The following is a 19,554-nucleotide window of genomic DNA, read 5'->3' on the forward strand; positions in this document are numbered from 1 at the left end:
TGGTCGTCCTTTGCAATATCATCGCCGTCTTGAAGAGGGGGAATGGAGGAAGAAAAAGAGGATGCTGGGTTGAGGAAAGATTTCAAACACGCCCACCAGGATTTAGAGTTTTGTTGTATTGTTTTGAGGTTTGTTGCTAGCTGGTGTATATGTTTTTCCTTAGATTGTCTGATGGTAGTTATTATTTTGTTGCGAAGTGTTCTGAATTTCAACCAGTCATGTTCTGTGTTTGTGTGTTGAGCTTTCTTGTAATATCTACGCCTTTGTCTGATCATTTTTTTTCAAGTTTGGGGGGAACCAGGGTGGGTCGTTGGGTCTGATGGTAACGTCTTTGTTTGGAATACAAGATTTAGAAATGCTAAGAATAGTGTCTGTGATGTTTTTGGTATATGTATTTATGTTTGTATGTTTAAGTTGGTGCCAGTTTATGTTTGCTGCTTTCTCTCATAGTTATTGGTAATTGCCTTTGTCGAATAGCCATATATGTCGTTTGAAGGTGTGAATTTTAGATTTGTTGAAATTGAGGAGGCCAAAAATTGGACAGTGAAAGCGCACTTTTTGGTCAAGGCATGGTACACCAACCCCAGAAACGTGTATAAGTCTACGATTCGATGTAAGAATAATGTCGATTAGTGAGGACGAATTTCAGTAAAGTGCGTTGGGTCTGATATACATTGTGAGAGAGAGAGTCTTTGGCATAAACTGCTGATCTTTCTAGAGACATCTGGGTTTTGCATGTTGATGTTAAAGTCTCCAGTGACGATTATATCAGGTATGCCTGTGTCTACAGCAAGATGTATACAGTCTTCAATGAGAGAATGTTCAGGAGCTGTGGTGTTTGGAGGCCGATAGAATGTACCGAAGAGAATATGCTTTGTTTTGGTGATAAGTTCAATCCAAATGCATTCGACACTTTGGATTTCCAAGTCATGTCGGCGCTTATATCTGAATTGTTCTTTTACATACAGGAGTACTCCACCGTGGCTATTCGCAGGTCGGTCCTTCCTTTCTGGGTCGTGAAAGCCATCAAAAATAAGATCGTTGTTGAGCGTAGAAGCGTTAAGCCATGTTTCAGAGAAGGAAAGAATGTCGAAGTTATAATTGTGTTGTACATGTGCTTGTGTTTGTTCAAATGTTGTTGTTTTTTTTTTCATTATTTCACTTGCAGTCAATAGTCTTTCTGTTTGTATTTAGTTTTCGTTACACTTGCTTATGTATTTTGTTTGCTCTTGTACTTTTTGTGTTGCAAGCTATGATATCTGCCAATCTTTTACTGACATTAATCATGGATCTTCATGCTAAACAACAAAACCAGTTTCACTTACTGTAAGATTTTTATATAAGAGTCTTTTATTAAATCTGTCTGTGATTCATTTTCTTCCTTTTTTAAGTGACATCCTAGATAGGCAAATGTCATAGTTTTAGATGTTTAGATATTTTATTTGTATAATGTGCTAAATGCTTTTTAACTCTTAACACTAAAATCCATATTATAATTGCAGCTTCTATACAATTGTTTTAATATATACTAGGAAGACAATATTGGAGTTTCACCATTAAATCTGGTAATCACGGATGGTAAAGGGAAAGCTGAGAAACTGATTGAACAATTCCAGTCAGTGTTTCCAAAGGATGGTGACGACAACATCCCGTCCTTCCCTACGCGTGTAAAGTGACATTCCATCTCTCACCATCGATAAAAAGGGAGTTATGAAGCTGCTTCATAATATCAAAATCAGCAAAGCAGCCGGTCCTGATGAATTGCCAAACCGTGTGTTACAGGAGTGTGCTTCAGAGATAGCTCCCGCGCTTACAGATATCTTTCAGCAGTCTGTAGATTCTGGAGAGTTGCCCAGAGACTGGCGAAATGCAAACATCGGTCCATTGTTTAAGAAAGGTGATAGGCACTTGTCGGAAAACTATCGCCCGGTATCACTCACATGTGTGGCTTCGAAACTGTTGGAGCATATTATCTGTCGACTTCTGCTAGATCACTTAGACAAGCATAAGGTCCTCACATCTCTTAACCACGGTTTTCGTGCCGGTTATTCCTGTGAAACGCAGTTAGTGGTCACAGCTCATGATTTGTTAGAATCCTTTGACAGTAGCACTCAGACAGATGTATTGATACTGGACTATAGCAAAGCTTTCGATACAGTCTCTCACAGAAAACTTCTATCAAAGCTTGAAGCATATATACACGGACCAATTCTCCAATGGATTAATAACTTTCTTACTTAACGTAAAATGAAGGTCGTTGTTGAGGGTGAATCTTCTCATGAAGTGAATGTTGAATCAGGCGTGCCTCAGGGAACTGTGTTAGGGCTGTTAATGTTTCTTTGCCATATCAATGACATGTCAGAATGTGTTAAGTCGACAATAAGATTATTTGCAGACGATTGTTTGCTTTATAGAAAAAATCAAGATATTTTATTGATCACATAAAACTTCAACAAGATCTTGATAACCTGATAAACTGGGCAGAAAAATGGGGAATGAAATTCAATGTAAAAAAGTGTTACCATCTGAGTGTTAAGCTAACATCCTCTCACTTTTACACCATGAAAGGACAAATTCTCAAACAAGTACAGGATACCCTACCTGGGCATCACTTTCTCAGAAAAAAATGAAAAGGAACACACACATAGATCAAGTGAGAAAAAAGGCAAATTCCACTAGAGCTTGGCTTTTTAAGGAGAAATCTTCATCACAATCCTCAATCTTGGAGGAAAAACGCATATTTAGCGCAATGAGATCAAAAATTGAATATGGGTCAGTGATTTTGGATCCTTATATCAAGCATGACATTGAGAAATTAGAAAACATTCAACGTTCCGTGGCCAGGTTCATCATGAAGGACTATCAATCAAGAAAGGAAGGGAGTGTAACTGAAAGGCTTCAACGTTTGAAGCTACCTACTTCTCAAGATCGCCGTACAGACCAGAGGTAGATGCTGATGTACAAGGTGGTGGAAGGGCTGGTATCGGCAATCAACAAGGGCCACTACATCCAACCCCACAGGCAGAGATGAGCGATATGGGCTACTCGTTACTCGAAATATGAATATAAAAATATTGTGGAAAATTATGTGACAGACAATTCTAAGTGCTTCAAACCAATTCAGGCTGATTCAGAAAACTGTAGGAATTCATTTTTTGTCAGAACCATCTATGACTGGAATAGACTTGACGATAGTGTGATCAATGCAGACACTGTGAATAGTTTTAGAAATAGACTCTCAAACTCTCATTTTGACTAAATGCTTACTCCCCCGTCGTGTAAAAGGCAGCATAATTTGGTTACTGATCAGGTCGGCGTGACGTCACATCCGGAGCAATCGATTATGCAAATTACCTTGGAGGTGAAAGCAGGACCTCGCAATTCGTAACGGTTAACTAGCGGTGTGGGTTGTGATGTTTTAATTCTCAAATAAAACAAATCAAGAGTCATCTTTTTTATCATCTGCAGTCCTTACGCTATGGTACAATCTATATATTTTTCAAAAAAAGTAGGGTTTTTGTGATAATTGATTTTGTGGCATTTTAAAACGGTCTGGAAAAAGTGACAGATTATGTATTTTCTGCTCTTCGGCGCTACAGATCAGGTATAATTAAAACAAGTTCCCAAGCTTATTCAACATTTTCTCAGTTTGCTATATATATATTAATCTAAACTAAATATCTGAGAACAAAACATTTTTTTTATTCAACTTCTTTGCTTGAAATCGTAGCAGTTGTTTCTTTCATCTCTTTCAAGTGTCTTGAATTTTTTTTTCTTTTTAAGAAAGAACAGATCAAATAAATAGTAAATTAGTTTTCTGATATTTTTATGTCTTTTTTAAATAAGCTGATTTTCTAAATGTTTTAATGCTCTGAAATAATTATATTGTTGCCATTTTCTGAAATGTACTTTGTGCGATATATTTTATTTAGTTAACGTAAAATGCTATAATGTCGAAGTACATTAAGTATGAAAGTCATTTAAATAAAGTTGAAAACTTATACTTTATTCTATATGTAATCTTATTGCAGACATTTTTTTTTTTTTGAAGAAATGTCCCTCCAGCCAAAAAATAGTTTGGTGAATTAATTTTAAAGTTTCAAATGAACTAAATGTTCGGGCATGTGTATTGGATAAAGTTTTTTTTTTATGTAGCAGCTCTATTAATCCCTTTGTCAATTGACACGCAAATAACAATAATGTGCATCTTCCAAATATCATAAGACCCTGAAGGCATACATCAAATGGATAAGACAGGAAATTACCATAAGGCCCCGAAGGGGTACATCAGAGGGATAAAACAAACAGGAAATCAATCTATTAAAAAGTAATAGTCAATATATAGGAACTGGTCAAAACTGATTTTCATCAATATACCACATACTGATTGGTTTCCATAGTGATTTATGACTGGAATGAATGCTTTAATTTTGTGGTATGTGGAAGCAGTCAATTGTGACAGTCTAACAATTAACAAAAAAAAAATGGAAAGCGTGCAAATTATCGTTCTCAGTTTTAAATAATTGACAAAACAGAGATCAGTATTTTTTTTTAGTATTTTCGTAATTGGAAGTCATCAATTTATTGATACGTCCTGGCTTTTCGTAAAAAAGAAACTAGCATGCAGTTATTATATATATCATTTTATCTCCGCGTGTAACACAGTAGCTCTAGATGTCATATTACATTTAAAACAATTGTAACATATAAAAAACCGCTTTGTGTTATAAATGCTATTGTGATCCTGATAGCCTTCGAGGGAGAAAAAAAATCCCTTCTCCAGTATTTACGCATAATGTGTTTAAATTATGACACCTCTCATTAAATTTCATACGAATGAGAATTTAGGTAAGAGGTGTTGATTTGATTAAATTTGGAGTGACTGAATCACTTTTGACACCACAGTATAAGCTATCTGGCTTTCAGAACTATTTTAATGGCAGGCTACTAAATAGAACGAGAAAAGTGAAACGAATGGAGAAACCTAATTAGATGAAATAGATTTTCTGTTTTATTTACTTTAAAAAGACCTCCGATTTTTTTAAATTATAATTTTTATCCAGTCCGTCACAAATATGAGACCTTGCAGCTTACACGGATCAATGATGAATATCACGTCTGAAACCTAAAAAAGAAAGGTTTCTTTCTCGGGAGTGTTTTCTGGAACATCATGCTACATTATAAATTCACTGACTTATTAATATTGCCCAAAATTTTACTTTAAGCAAAGAAAAACAACCAGCACTAGTGAGACATGAAACGCTTTTCAATTACAATTTAGCGTTTGCTGTCACCTCCGCTTGTTGCTACGCAACGCGATACGCTGAAGTGCCCGGATATCCGACCTGATCAACTGCGACGTAGCACCATACAGATACAGATACAGAATATTGCTTATTATTTCGATATGTAATATCCGATGTAAATAAAGTTTCCGGCAAAGTATCCCCCATACTGTATGTAGCAATACGCCTCATTTTGCATCATTACCTTCATAAACATACATTACGGTATTTAAACTAATACCGGAAGGGCTTATCACCCCAAGACACCCAAATACACCCCAAAACACCGAGAATACTACACTAACTAATACTACACAATATCTGATGACGTCAAGAATAAAGAACTCAAGGAAGTGAAATTATTGCTGAGAAAAGAAGGTACAAACAGTCAGGGTGTAACTGTTTCAAGTTATCACAGTTTATAACCCATTTGAGTTATTGTGTTCACTTTCATAACTTGTTTCAGTTATCATAAAATATTACAAAGCCATCCTGTGTCAATTCCTCATTTTGAATGTGACTAATGCAGTCATTTCCTGAATCCTGGGCCTTTTAGCTTTCCTGCTATCAAAGAGCTATAAAAATGAATAGATAGATGGCAACTTGAAAGGATATAGAGCAAATGGCATTATCCTGTTATTTGGAACGCGTTCTTAACAAATATTTAATAATACCGTACGGCAAAATGGACGATGTTTACATTCCGAACCGAATAACCACTTTTAATTCATTTTTTAATTGATAATGATGATCAATTCTTTTGTAATAATACTTCGATTTATTCCGTAATTCTTTTTAAATAGAGTCAAATCATTCAATTACTTTAATTAATTCCACCTCTTGCCTCTAAACAATAGATATAAAAGAAAAACAAGGGCGTTCCAAATAACAGGAGTATATATATAGCGAGCGAGTTAAGATACTAAAAATGCCTTGCAAGGGGAAGGTTTCCCCGGGAAAAGGGTTTTCTTTGGGCGATATATTTCTTCAGAAAATGGGGCTTGGCAATCTTTTGGGGATTAAAAGTGTCTGAAAATTGCATTTTTTAAAGAAAAAAAGAAATATTTAGTATGCGTTCCAAATAACAGGAGTATATATACGCGACGAATTAGGTCAGATTTGTTTACAAAGTATTACTACGCACCTGTGTTACTGTCGGATATTTCGGTGTACATACGATCTTATCCTACCGTCTAGGTACTCGTATCTGTTGTTTGAAACATTGTAATCTTAATTGTTATCTTAATTTCCATCCACTTTTAAAAACTTCTTGATTATTCCTTTCGCCCAAGGGGAAGGTATCCCCGGAAAAGGGTTTTCTTTGGGGGATATAATTCTTCAGAAAATGGGGCTTGGCATACTTTTGGGGGTTAAAAGTGTCTGTACATGGGACTTTTTCAAAAGGAATGCCTTTTTTTAGGATGCGTTCCAAATAACAGGAGTATATATACGTGACGAATTTACTGAAGCACGTGTCACATCCACAGCAGAAACTTAACTTTGGCAGTTCAAATATTTTATAAATACATAAATTGGATAACAATACGGATTAAATCGAAGCCTACATTCTGCCAGGTGAGTTGCTAAGTTGTATTGTTTTATGAATGAAACTTGCCCCAGATGGCTCCGCCCCAGATAGTATTTCTTCAATGGCGGATGAATACAGTCAATTCTTACTTGACCTAATTCGTCGCGTATATATACTCCTGTTATTTGGAACGCATCCTAAAATTAGGCATTTCTCTCTAAAAAATTCCATTTTCAGACACTTTTAACCCCCAAAAGATTGCCAAGCCCCATTTTCTGAAGAAATGTATCCCCCAAAGAAAACCCTTTTCCCGGGGATACCTTCCCCTTGCGAGGCACTATTTAGAATCACAACTCTCTCTCTATATATATACTCCTGTTATTTGGAACGCACTTGTTTTTCATTCATACCCTTTTTTGGAGACAATATGTGTTATCCAATAGAAGTGAATTGAATGATTTGACAGTATTTAAAAAGCTATACGGAATAAATCGAAGTATTGTTATATTAAATTATTCTTTACTAAAAAAAGTAGTTCCAAAGAGGTTATCCGGTTCGGAATGAAACAACGTCCATTTTGCTGTAAAATATGGTAAAATATTTATATGGAACCCGTTCCAAATAACAGGATAATGCCGAGCAAATCTCGCCAACCTCCCGTGACAAACAAACGAGATCTCGTTTACCGGAAGTGGCGCTTTCTCCATGCGCCATTTTGTATGCGAAAGCAATTATTCATCCGTAAAATAATTATCACCGTATGACCACGCTTCTTTCGATGTCAAAACAAAAACGTGTACTTCGTGTCTTAAGACCATTTCATATTAAACTAATTTTGTTTTAGAAGCGAACATGTATTTTAAATGTAGTTTTAAAGGTACAAATTGTAACTCCATGCTGGCCGATGTTTGTTTTTAGTAAGATAACGCCGAATCACGCTCTGACACGAGCTCACGCGAGATTACAGCCAGTTGCCATTCTGTGTATTTTATTAGCTCACCTGTCACAAAGTGACAAGGTGAGCTTTTGTGATCGCGCAGTGTCCGTCGTCCGTCGTCCGTCCGTCCGTGCGTGCGTCCGTCCGTCCGTAAACTTTTGCTTGTGACCACTCTAGAGGTCACATTTTTCATGGGATCTTTATGAAAATTGGTCAGAATGTTCATCTTGATGATATCTAGGTCAAGTTTGAAACTGGGTCACGTGCGGTCAAAAACTAGGTCAGTAGGTCTAAAAATAGAAAAACCTTGTGACCACTCTAGAGGTCACATTTTTCATGGGATCTTCATGAAAGTTGGTCAGAATGTTCATCTTGATGATATCTAGGTCAAGTTCGAAACTGGGTCACGTGTGGTCAAAAACTAGGTCAGTAGGTCTAAAAATAGAAAAACCTTGTGACCACTCTAGAGGTCACATTTTTCATGGGATCTTTATGAAAGTTGGTCAGAATGTTCATCTTGATGATATCTAGGTCAAGTTCGAAACTGGGTCACGTGCCGTCAAAAACTAGGTCAGTAGGTCTAAAAATAGAAAAACCTTGTGACCACTCTAGAGGCCATATATTTCATGAGATCTTCATGAAAATTGGTCAGAACGTTCACCTTGATGATATCTAGGTCAAATTCGAATCTCGGTCACGTGCCGTCAAAAACTAGGTCAGTAGGTCAAATAATAGAAAAACCTTGTGACCTCTCTAAAGGCCATATTTTTCATGGGATCTGTATGAAAGTTGGTCTGAATGTTCATCTTGATGATATCTAGGTCAAGTTCGAAACTGGGTCGAGTGCTGTCAAAAACTAGGTCAGTAGGTCTAAAAATAGAAAAACCTTGTGACCTCTCTAGAGGCCATATATTTCATGACATCTTCATAAAAATTGGTCAGAACGTTCACCTTGATGATATCAGGGTCAGGTTCGAAACTGGGTCACGTGCCATCAAAAACTAGGTCAGTAGGTCAAATAATAGAAAAACCTTGTGACCTCTCTAAAGGCCATATTTTTCATTGGATCTGTATGAAAATTGGTCTGAATGTTCATCTTGATGATATCTAGATCAAGTTCAAAACAGGGTCATGTGCGGTCAAAAACTAGGTCAGTAGGTCTAAAAATAGAAAAACCTTGTGACCTCTCTAGAGGCCATACTTGTGAATGGATCTCCATTAAAATTGGTCAGAATGTTCATTTTGATGATATTTAGGTCAAGTTTGAAACTGGGTCACGTGCCATAAAAAACTAGGTCAGTAGGTCAAATAATAAAAAACCTTGTGACCTCTCTAGAGGCCATACTTTTCATGGGATCTGTATGAAAGTTGATCTGAATGTTCATCTTGATGATATCTAGGTCAAGTTTGAAACTGAGTCAGCTGCGGTCAAAAACTAGGTCAGTAGGTCTAAAATTATCAAAATCTTTTGACCTCTCTCGAGGCCATATTTTTCAATGGATCTTCATGAAAATTGATCTGAATGTTCACCTTGATGATATCTAGGTCAGTTTCGAAACTGGGTCATGTGCGGTCAAAAACTAGGCCAGTAGGTATAAAAATAGAAAAACCTTGTGACCTCTCTAGAGGCCATATTTTTCATGAGATCTTCATGAAAATTAGTGAGAATGTTCATCTTGATGATATCTAGGTAAAATTCAAAACAGGGTCACGTACCTTCGAAAACTAGGTCAAAAGGTCAAATAATAGAAAAACCTAGAGACCATATTTTTCAATGGATCTTCATGAAAATTGGTCAGAATTTTTATCTTGATAATATCTAGGTCAAGTTCAAAACAGGGTCACATGAACTCAAAAACTAGGTCACTATGTCAAATAATAGAAAAAACGACGTCATACTCAAAACTGGGTCATGTGGGAAGAGGTGAGCGATTCAGGACCATCATGGTCCTCTTGTACTTCTTTGCTGCTATGCAGTAAATTTTTTTACACAAGGCTGATAAAGTCTTACGCAAATGGTTTTAAAGCTATAAAACTCTTAATATCCCATTATGCTCATCAGGTCATGATCAGACTAAAAGAGAATTTGATTAACCACAGTTTGCTAATAATTACACTTTAAAGGTCACTTTGTGAGAACAGAAAAAAGGCTTTTTTTGAATAACTTACCTGGGTTATCTATATTTTATAACTAATACAGGTTATAAAATGCTTGAAAAAGTAACTGAAATAGGTTACATAACTTAAAACAGTTACACCCCTGACTGACAAATAAACGTTTTTATAGGGTTAATAAGCTGCTTTGGCTTTTAATCAAATCGGTTTTCAGAGATACCTTTACTAGTTTAGCAAACATTTATTTAAATGAAACTGAATCAAGTTTGACGGTGACTTAACATTTAAAATGGAGTGGGCCCTGTAGTAGATTCTGGTCCAAATAATTTACGTCAAAAGTGATTATGAGATATTTACGTGATAGGTCACAATCCCTCTCTTTACGTCAGAACCAATAACGACCTTTTCTGTGGTGAAATTAGATGAAACAGAGTGGGCCCTGTACTGTATCCGGAAGAACAAGAATAGACAATAAGGGCCAATTTGTTTCACTCTTGTGGCATACGCCGTTTCGCTGCGTGCAACCGGCTAGGCATTCGTTCGGCTTTCCGGCACTGCCCAGGTCTATGCGGCGTACGCCAATGTGTGCCGGTCTTGCGAGATAGGCAAAGCGGCAAATCCTGTATTTTTGTGATATAAAATCAGGTAAACAGGGGTTCCACTAGACCTGAAAACCCAAGAGTCCCAGGACCCTTGGGCCCAAATTTTGAAGAGTCCTTTTCCAAAATACAGGAGTCCTGTCCCAACACGTCCATATAATTGACTATATTTTTTTTATTTAGTAATACGTAGATCTTTACCTAAGAAAACAATAAACCCAAGATCATGTTACAGCATAATAAAAATGTCAGTTTCAGGTCATATAGTCGCATATTGTAAACTAATATTTATCAAAATTCATGTTATTTTGATTAGGTTTTTTTTTCTATATTTCATTTAATTTTTAATAACAGAACAGTGCTATAACACTCTATAAAAATGTATCCAAAATGTACTATCCGGATACTGGTACACTTTCGGAATGTCATCGGAAAGTAGTTTTTGCTTAGTTTACTTGGCCAACTAAGCTAAATCAGAGATAGTTCCTCAAATAATGATGCTATTTATCATTAAAAACTGCATTGAAAGTCAGTTTTTTTAAGGAATTTTGGAAATATGTTGTTGTTGTTGTTGTTGAAAATATGCATATGACATCGGGCGTAATTAGACTCGTGAACGGACATTCTAAATTTATTTTTGCTTTCAAAATTCATCAAAATTTGTGAAGTTTCTTGTTGAAATTACGGTATGATCACTAAACAATGGTCTAATTTAAAGTTGGCATGAAAAAATCTTGCAGGGCACTTTTCACATGCTCGGTAATCAGCTGCTTTACCGTAAACATTTGGAAATTTGGGTTAGTACCAGTAGATGTAGAAACATACTGCAAGAACTATTTGCTAACTTATTTGGAACAGGCCACAAAAGAAAATTGCAATAAATTGGAAATTTATTTTTTTGTATTTGCAGCTCATGTGGCCGGCATACATCGAAATGTTGGTTTATTGATAAACAGGCGAGATCATTTTCTTACCGCCCATGTGACCGACATGCCCCGGGTTGAGTGAAACGAATTAGCCCCAAGAGAAACCCTTGGAGAGAAAAATTAACCTAAGGGCCCTAGTCCAAATAATAGGACATTTCGGGACAGCGTGATAATTAACTTGTGACTGTCGCAAAATATTAAATCATCAGGTAGGCCTACGGCTATTTTCAGATGACACAGCCGTGTACCCTGCAGTTTCCTCCCTCCCAGATCACCAAAGGTTACAAAATGATCTTTTAAACTTAGAAACTTGGGGAAATAATGTGGGACATGGAATTTAACCCAGCAAGTGCCAGGTCCTTCACATTACACATAGCAGATCCACTATAAGCTACATGGTCAGACATTGTCCCCAGTTAAGGATGCAAAATACCTTGGTGTCGACATCAGCCACGACCTCAGCCGGAACACACATATCAACAGAATAACAACAAATGCAATCAGAACACTAGGTTACCTTAAACGCAACATCAAAACAAATAGTGCGAAAACATCACATTGTAGTCCAAATAATAGGACGTTTTGAGACAGCGTGATAACTTTTGACAGTCACTGTCCCATCATGTCCAAACTTATTCCACATGTTTCTGTTAGGAAATCACCAATAGAAATCTGTTGGGAACAATTTCTGGTACATGTACAAAGTATTTGTAATAATTACTGGTACATCACTGATAATGATTTGAATTTATGTTGACATTAAAGCATAAACTTAAGTTGCGGACATTTTATTAATGTATACCAGTGTGTACCAATTACCGGGATATACATATTACCGCGAATGTCCTGTTTTGACACAAAAGTCTTGACATAAGTGCTTTACATTTTTTTTCTCTCATTATTTATGCTCAGTGTGCTTAGCTTTTTAGAAAAACTATTTTTGAAAATTAAGAGTGTCATTCTTTTTTTTTTGCACACTGATCCTAGAAATTATTAAGGAATTTAGCTAAGTGACTGGTCGTTATGGTTAATCTTTGCAATTTTTCTCCACTAATTTTCAATGAAGTTGCTTATTTCTGCCATATCTGTTTCATATTTAGTTTGACCCATTGTGAAATAGAAATGCTTCCTTTCATTGTCTTAGATCAATTTAACAACTTCTTTAGATTGAAAGTTGAAATTCACGGTAATAGGTATATGCCAGAAAATGCTAAAATTCCCCACCTCTATTCTTTGAACAACAAAAGTGGACCTTTTACCTCACACATTTTGATGAATTTTTTGCCAAAGGTCTCAAGCTAAAATATAAATAAATTAAACAGAATAAAGTTTATCCTTTCATACAATCATTTTGTTATAAATAAATTTCACTGAATATATGACTCACGGTAATTGGTATACCCAGTATATATTTTGTGTTTTGTTTCTGCAGTTTAGTGTTATCGTCAGTCTGATGTGTACTGAAACTAGTGTCATGGTAGATTTCTCCTCGTACCTGTCACTTCATATTTTCAAAGATTTAATAAGTCTCTTATTTTAAATTAATGAGTTATATTCAACTATTTTGAAGTTTCTACATGAATATTAATGTCTAATTTATGAGAGCAAGTAAGTCTGACCAGTATGTTGTAACATTTTTGGATTTTTTAATGTCTCCGTTTTCCTAACAGTAAAATGCAGATATTGGTAAGGCTTAGAGGGATGACAACTAAAAATATCAGGTCATAAATCAAGTCATCCCTATAAGCCAAATGATTGAGACTATGAACCTTGGTGCAGCTAGTCCTCACTGGTAGCTTGATCACTTTGTGAGAAAACTTGTATGTCTAGTGTCTTTAAAGAATCTTCATCAGTTCAAATATTGAACTGAAAACTAACTGATTTTTTAAGAAAACTGTTTATTTCTTTATCAAGACTAATGATTTTTAGATACTTTCTTTTTTGACTTTTGACACTTAGAGAAGTTATGGCAAGATTGTTACCAATTTGTACAACCACTTCTTAACATTGTTTAATTTAAACTGCTCACATGATTTAAAAAAGATATGTTTAGTCTTGTAAATATATTCACAATTTGCAATGGATATATGCTTACAAACTTTGCCATAAAGTTTGAATCTTACTTGGGTTTGTAAACCATTGGGTAAATGGTTTCAGTACAAAAAATATTTTTCTCAGTATGTGTGCAAAATGCTTCACCCACCAGTATATTATGTGGCATGTTTGTAGGAATTAAGATTGTTTTAGACCTTAGTATGGAAAATCTGCTGACTTAGTCTTTGCAACTTTCTTCTGCAGGTTTACAGAACATACAAATATGGATTTAAGAAGAGTGAAAAATGAAGATAAACTTGAACTTTGTAGAAAATACTACCTAGGTAAGATTTAATATAAAACAGTCAAACTATTAATATTTTTTAGGGCCTACTTGTGATATGTTTGACAAAATATGATATCTGTTTGGATTATGTGCGCATGTTTGCATATGCCCACCCAATATTTGACTCACTTTCACATACATGGAACAGTCCTGGAATTAATTGCCAGAAATGTTTTAATGAATGAGACAAGGTGTTTTTTGTTCGAGACCTATGCCCATATCTGAAAGGTCAAGGTCACCCTCAGGTATAGAAGTTCATTCCTGTATGGACTGTAGCTTTCACATGCAGGGAGCAGTCTTGCACACATTAAATTTTGATCATCTCAATCTGATGGGTAAAAATCTAGGTTTTATCAAAAAATTTTATGAGGTTTGTTTTTGAATAAAATTACACTTCTGATTCTGTTTTTGAAATAACACTGCATCCCTGTGGCTCTTGTTGAAAAAACAACAACAAAACAATACAGTTACAATCATTTTAGTCAATGGTATGGATATAAATTACGAAAGCACAAAAATCAGGCACTTCAAGTTCAAACTTGCACTTTTGGCTTAAGTGTCATGCCTAATCTAGTCCAGTTCTGGAAACAATTACCAGAAATGTTTGCCTTAATGTGATGGTGGTTATTTTTGGTATGCCAAGGCAACTCTCCTCATTGTATTTGTTGAGCATAATCTTAATCAGTTTGTCTTGACTTTGTTGTCAATTAAGCATCAAAATTCTAGCTTTGTTCACTTTTAGGTAGTCTTGGAGAAATGAAAATTGTGCATAAAACAAAAATATAGAAAAAAGCTTCTAGACTGCCTTAGTAATAGCTGTACTGGCATTATTAGTAAAATATAAACCTGACCTACTTTAACTAGCCAATACACAGGTGGGGGCAGTATCCAATCGACTCTGACAGTTTATTTGTTGCTCTACTAAAAGTAGGGTAATAAAGACATTTAAACATGCATTTTTCTTTTATTTTTCAGGTGGTTTTGCCATGCTACCATTCCTTTGGTTTGTCAATTCTGTATGGTTTTTCAAAGAAGCATTCTTCAAAGCCCAATATGAACAGCAGAAACAGATAAGGACATGTAAGCAACAAAATTTTGTTACTTGTATAAAGTAAGACAGTTAAAATAGATGTAAATTTTCATTGAATGTTATTATTATACAGTTTTATTGTCGAGCCCGCTTGCGGAAGCGAAGACATAGTTGTCCAAATGGCTGTTCGGCCATCCGGATTTGTTTGTCCGGACCATAACTTTGACATGCATGGAGCAATTTTGTTTATATTTGGCATGAATGTTAACCTCAGTGAGACAAAGTGCCATGCACAAACCCCAGGTTCCTATCTCAAAGGTCAAGGTCACAGAGGTCAAAGGTCAAATTCAATAACGTCTTTGTCCGGAGCATTGCTTCTTCATGCATGGAGGGATTTTGATGTAACTTGACACAATTGTTCACCATCATGAGACGGAGTGTCATGCACAAGAATCGGGTCCCTAGGTCTAATGTCAAGGTCACACTTAGAGGTCAAAGGATACAAGAATGACAACTTTGTCCGCAGCATGTCTTCTTCATGCATGGAGGGATTTTGATGTAACATGGCATAAATGTTCACCACCATGAGGCGGAGTGTCATGCGCCAAGAACCAGGTCCTTAGGTCTAAGGTCAAGGTCACACTTAAGAAATAATAAATCTGTTCCTATATTTTATCAGTTAATAAAATATGGGCAGGAGTTTGGATGCGTAATAATTAAATCACGAGTGCGTAGCACGAGTGATTTAATTATTCACATCCAGGCGACTGCCCATGTTTTATTACTTGATAAAATTATTGGAACATATTTATTATTTCGATTCTAACAATGCAAATACTTTGCATTTTACAGTACTACATTTCCAGCGTAATACGTCATTCGGAACATATGATGTTACAATTTACCCCCTATGGTTAGAAAGAGTTGCATAGCCAATGGAACGTATAGATATTTGTTTCTTTTTATCAGAATTTTGAGCAGTATTTATGAATTAGTAATCTAACAGCTCGCAAACTAATTATGAAGAGAATCATCAAATTAGGCGAGTTGACCCTGTGTTACAAGTTACGAGCTTAACTTTTATATGACGTCACATCTTTATGATGACATACTTTATGTCATACATTCATGACGTCACCGCTGAATCTTAATTAAGCTAATTGAATTTGCTTGTAGAGATCAAAACGTGTTTTACGGTCCTACACATAAGTCAGTATGACTTTTTATCATATTTTTGTTTTTGAAATGCTGTAAATGTTTGGCCCTGAAATAATTGGTATGTGATGGAACTGAAGTAGAATCTCTTGTGCGACAATCATAGGGGGGTGAAATGTAACAGCCAACCATATTTTATCGTAGATTCATGTATAGGCGATTTCACTATATGTTTATATAGCAATTGCTGCAGATCGTGTTAGAATTAGAGGTCAAAGGTCAGATACAAGAATGACGTTGTCCGGAGCATTTCTTTTTCATGCATAGAGGGATTTTGATGTAACTTGGCACAATTGTTCACCATCATGAGACGGAGTGTCATGCGCAAGAACCTAGAATTACTTCCCTTTGTTGTTACTATAAATAGCTTATATTGTAACTATTTTATTACTGGTCGTAGGGAAAAATCAGGACCACTTTTCGGTAGTACAACATGCATGTTACATCCAATTTTGAGATGTATTTTGACCTATCTCTACTAGTAAGGATTTTTATGCGGACTTATAATTTTTTTTTTTTTTTTTTTTTTTTTTTTTTTTAAATTTACTTATTTGGCATAAATGTTTGCCTCAATGCGACAGAGTGTCGTGTGCAGCTCCCTGTCGTTTTGACAGCTGACAGGCTCGACATGTTGCCCGTGGGCATCTAGTGTTAATAACTTTTATGGTACATTTTTGCCTTCTTTGGGAGTTTAATTAGGAACTTTGTTGTAGAATGTTTATTTTTGTGACTACAAGGCTAAAATTGTGAAAAAAGGAAGTTGGACAATATAACCTTGATAAAACTGAAAAAAAAATTATTTTTTTAGACTGATCACCATTCTTATTGTCTACCTCTATAGAAACAACCAAAAGGTTCAGAGTGAGCTGTATTTGTGGATGATCCAGTGTAGGTCTTCCATTGTTCAGAATGTTACTGCTTACAACATTGAGTGAATCTTAATGAAACATGGTCAGAATGTTTGTCGCATAATTATTGTACTGAGTAAAATAGTTACGGTAACTTCCATGAAGCTGTAAATTATCTGTAAGAATCCCATTTTGATATTGAAGAGTTCGCTTGGAAATCCTTTGAAGTTTGATATTTTTTGAAGTCTTTTTTTACATTATTTCATTAATATATGAGCCGTGCCATGAGAAAACCAACATACTGGGTTTGCGACCAGCATGGATCCAGACCAGCCTGCGCATCCGCGCAGTCTGGTCAGGCTCCATGCTGTTCGCTTTTAAAGCCTACTGGAATTGAAGAAACTGTTAGCGAACAGCATGGATCCTGACCAGACTGCACGGATGCGCAGGCTGGTCTGGATCTATGCTGGTCGCACACCCACTATGTTGGTTTTCTCATGGCACGGTTCATATAATATAACAACAGTATTTAGTCTTTAGTAAAATGTTTTGAATGTGACTCTTTTATTTCAGATGTGATTCGGTCAATAATTGGTTCGGTGATATGGATAGCTATAATAGTGACTTGGGTGACAATATTTCAGTTAAAACGTGCCGAGTGGGGAGCTGCGGCAGACTATATGTCATTTATCATTCCGAGAGGAGAACCTTGATGCTTCCAATACAATATCTGTGTAAACAAGTATGTGCTGATTTTTATTTAAGAAATGCCAGTGAAAGAACTTTGTATGACAGCTTTTCATGACTGGGTATGGAATGTAAATTTATGTCATGTATATATGAAACAGAGTTGTGGAATTTCAGACAGTTTAATGATTTATGACATTTTTAAATGTCAGTCCCACCCAGTCATACGAAATGTCATACAGCAGTGATTGTTCGCCTCTCTGATGGAGCTGGATCTCCAAGTGAAGTGAGTTTTAATGCCAAAATAAGTTTCAACCTAAATGTATTCTTTACAGTGGACCAACTAAAAAATCATTGTATAAAAATTATCTTTAATTTAATTGACTGCTTGCATTGTTATGAAGTAAAACACTGTTCCCTCAATGTTTGAAAGAGGATGGACAAAATGTTGTTTGAGAGGCTCAAACACGGAAAAATACGAGAAAAAGGACTTACGATGACATGAGGTCAGCTGTGATACTCAAGCCTGCTGAAGTACCACATGTTTCATTATATTTATTACATCACTGAAAACAATTCCATAAGTATAATTTGACTACAACTTCATATTTACACATGAATAGCATTTTGCATGTATTTCATATATGAATACCATATGAATATTTTTTTTATTCTTTCTTTTCAAATATACATCTATATTAGAAACAAGTTTCAAAAAATGGCCTTTGGGTGTTCCTAAAACAAGAGGAAGTACGAAAGGTGTGGCATATAAATATGAAGCAGTGCTGTAGTTTATAATTATGTTTTCCTGCTATAAATTCTCCCAGAAGTCTCTGAAGAAGTTGTGTAAACTTGTCGATTATGTGACCAGTGGCCTGTATTCATCTTTCTTGTTTTGTTTTCACAATCTTTTAGTCTTTTTTGATATTGCTGCTTGTTGCGACGATTTTATTATGTTAGAGATTGATAAAACTCTTTAGGATATATTTGAAAAAGAAATAAGATAGGGTTGTAAGCTTGGCTTTAAATTTGGACCTCAGCAAGTTTTCATAATGGGAGTATGTTGGAAAATAACAATTTTGAAGACAATCTCATGAATAGAAGTTTTTCTGCATTGTTGAATGTAATAAAATTTCTCACTATTTAAATAAACATTTACTTTTCTAAGTCTGTATATAGGTTTGTATGTTGTTTTTTTTTTTAAGACATGCTTATGGTTTAAGAGATCCATTTTAAGATAATGTAAAGTGATTTATTAGTAAGACAACTTTGTCTTTGCCCTTTCAAGGTTGATGGATTAACAAAATTACTTTTTAGTTTAGCAAACGTGCATAACTATATTAAAATGCCTCAACTTTTTGCTGCTCTTCACCTTCATTTGTGGTTGTTTATGCAAGTAAAATGCAAATTTGCTGTCAAGGTTAATGCAATGTATTTAGTGAATGTGATGTTTAAGGACTTTTAAAATAGAAATCTCATACTGCTTATTAATATTTTGCATTGAAATATGACTTTTTGGCTAGAAAAATGTATATGTTATAGTAAAAGAAAGTATGTTAAACTTATTCACTAATGATTTTTAGAACCTGCTTAAAATTAGCATTATGAAGGTTAGAAAATTTTTAATTATAGTGAGATAACAAAAAAATTTGAGACGCGCCATGAGAAAACCAACATAGCGGCTTTGCGACCAGCATGAATCCAGACCAGCCTGCGCATCCGTGCAGTCTGGTCAGGATCCATGCTGTTCGCAAAGCCACTATGTTGGTTTTCTCATGTCACGGCTCATTTAATGATTTACTCACTTATTGTATATCAATATGAATCATGAATTCTGAAAGAGTTTTAGAAGTTGTGTAGTCCTGCAGATACCAGTGGCCTGTATTTATTCCTTTACTATGCTCTTGTATACTTGTGTAAATTTGTATGCAAGTGCTAAAATGATTGTTTTTTGTTTTATTTTGAAAATGTCAAATATGTAATAAAATAATGCAAGGAAATTTT

At 35.4% G+C, this 19,554-nt stretch overlaps 1 protein-coding gene across 3 annotated transcripts; it reads left to right on the top strand.

The window, feature by feature from the left end:
• The first annotated feature begins 5,570 nt into the window (after nucleotides 1–5,570).
• Nucleotides 5,571–19,554, top strand: LOC123561564 (gamma-secretase subunit PEN-2-like). 3 transcript variants are annotated; one of them, XM_045354027.2, is made up of 4 exons: nucleotides 5,571–5,663; nucleotides 13,689–13,768; nucleotides 14,746–14,850; nucleotides 17,437–19,554. In XM_045354027.2, exons 2-4 carry the CDS (start codon nucleotides 13,708–13,710, stop codon nucleotides 17,574–17,576), a joined length of 306 nt encoding a protein of 101 aa, XP_045209962.1. In that variant the 5' UTR covers nucleotides 5,571–5,663; nucleotides 13,689–13,707; the 3' UTR covers nucleotides 17,577–19,554. The 3 variants fall into 3 exon arrangements, with proteins under 3 accessions (XP_045209962.1, XP_045209964.1, XP_045209965.1); XM_045354029.2 differs by lacking the exon at nucleotides 5,571–5,663 and adding an exon at nucleotides 10,150–10,510; XM_045354030.2 differs by lacking the exon at nucleotides 5,571–5,663 and adding an exon at nucleotides 11,383–11,599.

The sequence above is a fragment of the Mercenaria mercenaria genome, chromosome 10 (assembly GCF_021730395.1).
Source record: "Mercenaria mercenaria strain notata chromosome 10, MADL_Memer_1, whole genome shotgun sequence".
NCBI lineage: Eukaryota > Metazoa > Mollusca > Bivalvia > Venerida > Veneridae > Mercenaria > Mercenaria mercenaria.

What these genes read in the sequence shown, in the direction of transcription:
- LOC123561564 (XM_045354027.2), top strand. Translation starts at nt 13,708, where the DNA reads ATGGATTTAAGAAGAGTGAAAAATGAAGATAAACTTGAACTTTGTAGA. An exon ending in TTGTAGAAAATACTACCTAG is followed by an intron (nt 13,769 to 14,745) that starts GTAAGATTTAAT and finishes TTTATTTTTCAG; the next exon opens with GTGGTTTTGCCATGCTACCA. An exon ending in GCAGAAACAGATAAGGACAT is followed by an intron (nt 14,851 to 17,436) that starts GTAAGCAACAAA and finishes CTTTTATTTCAG; the next exon opens with ATGTGATTCGGTCAATAATT.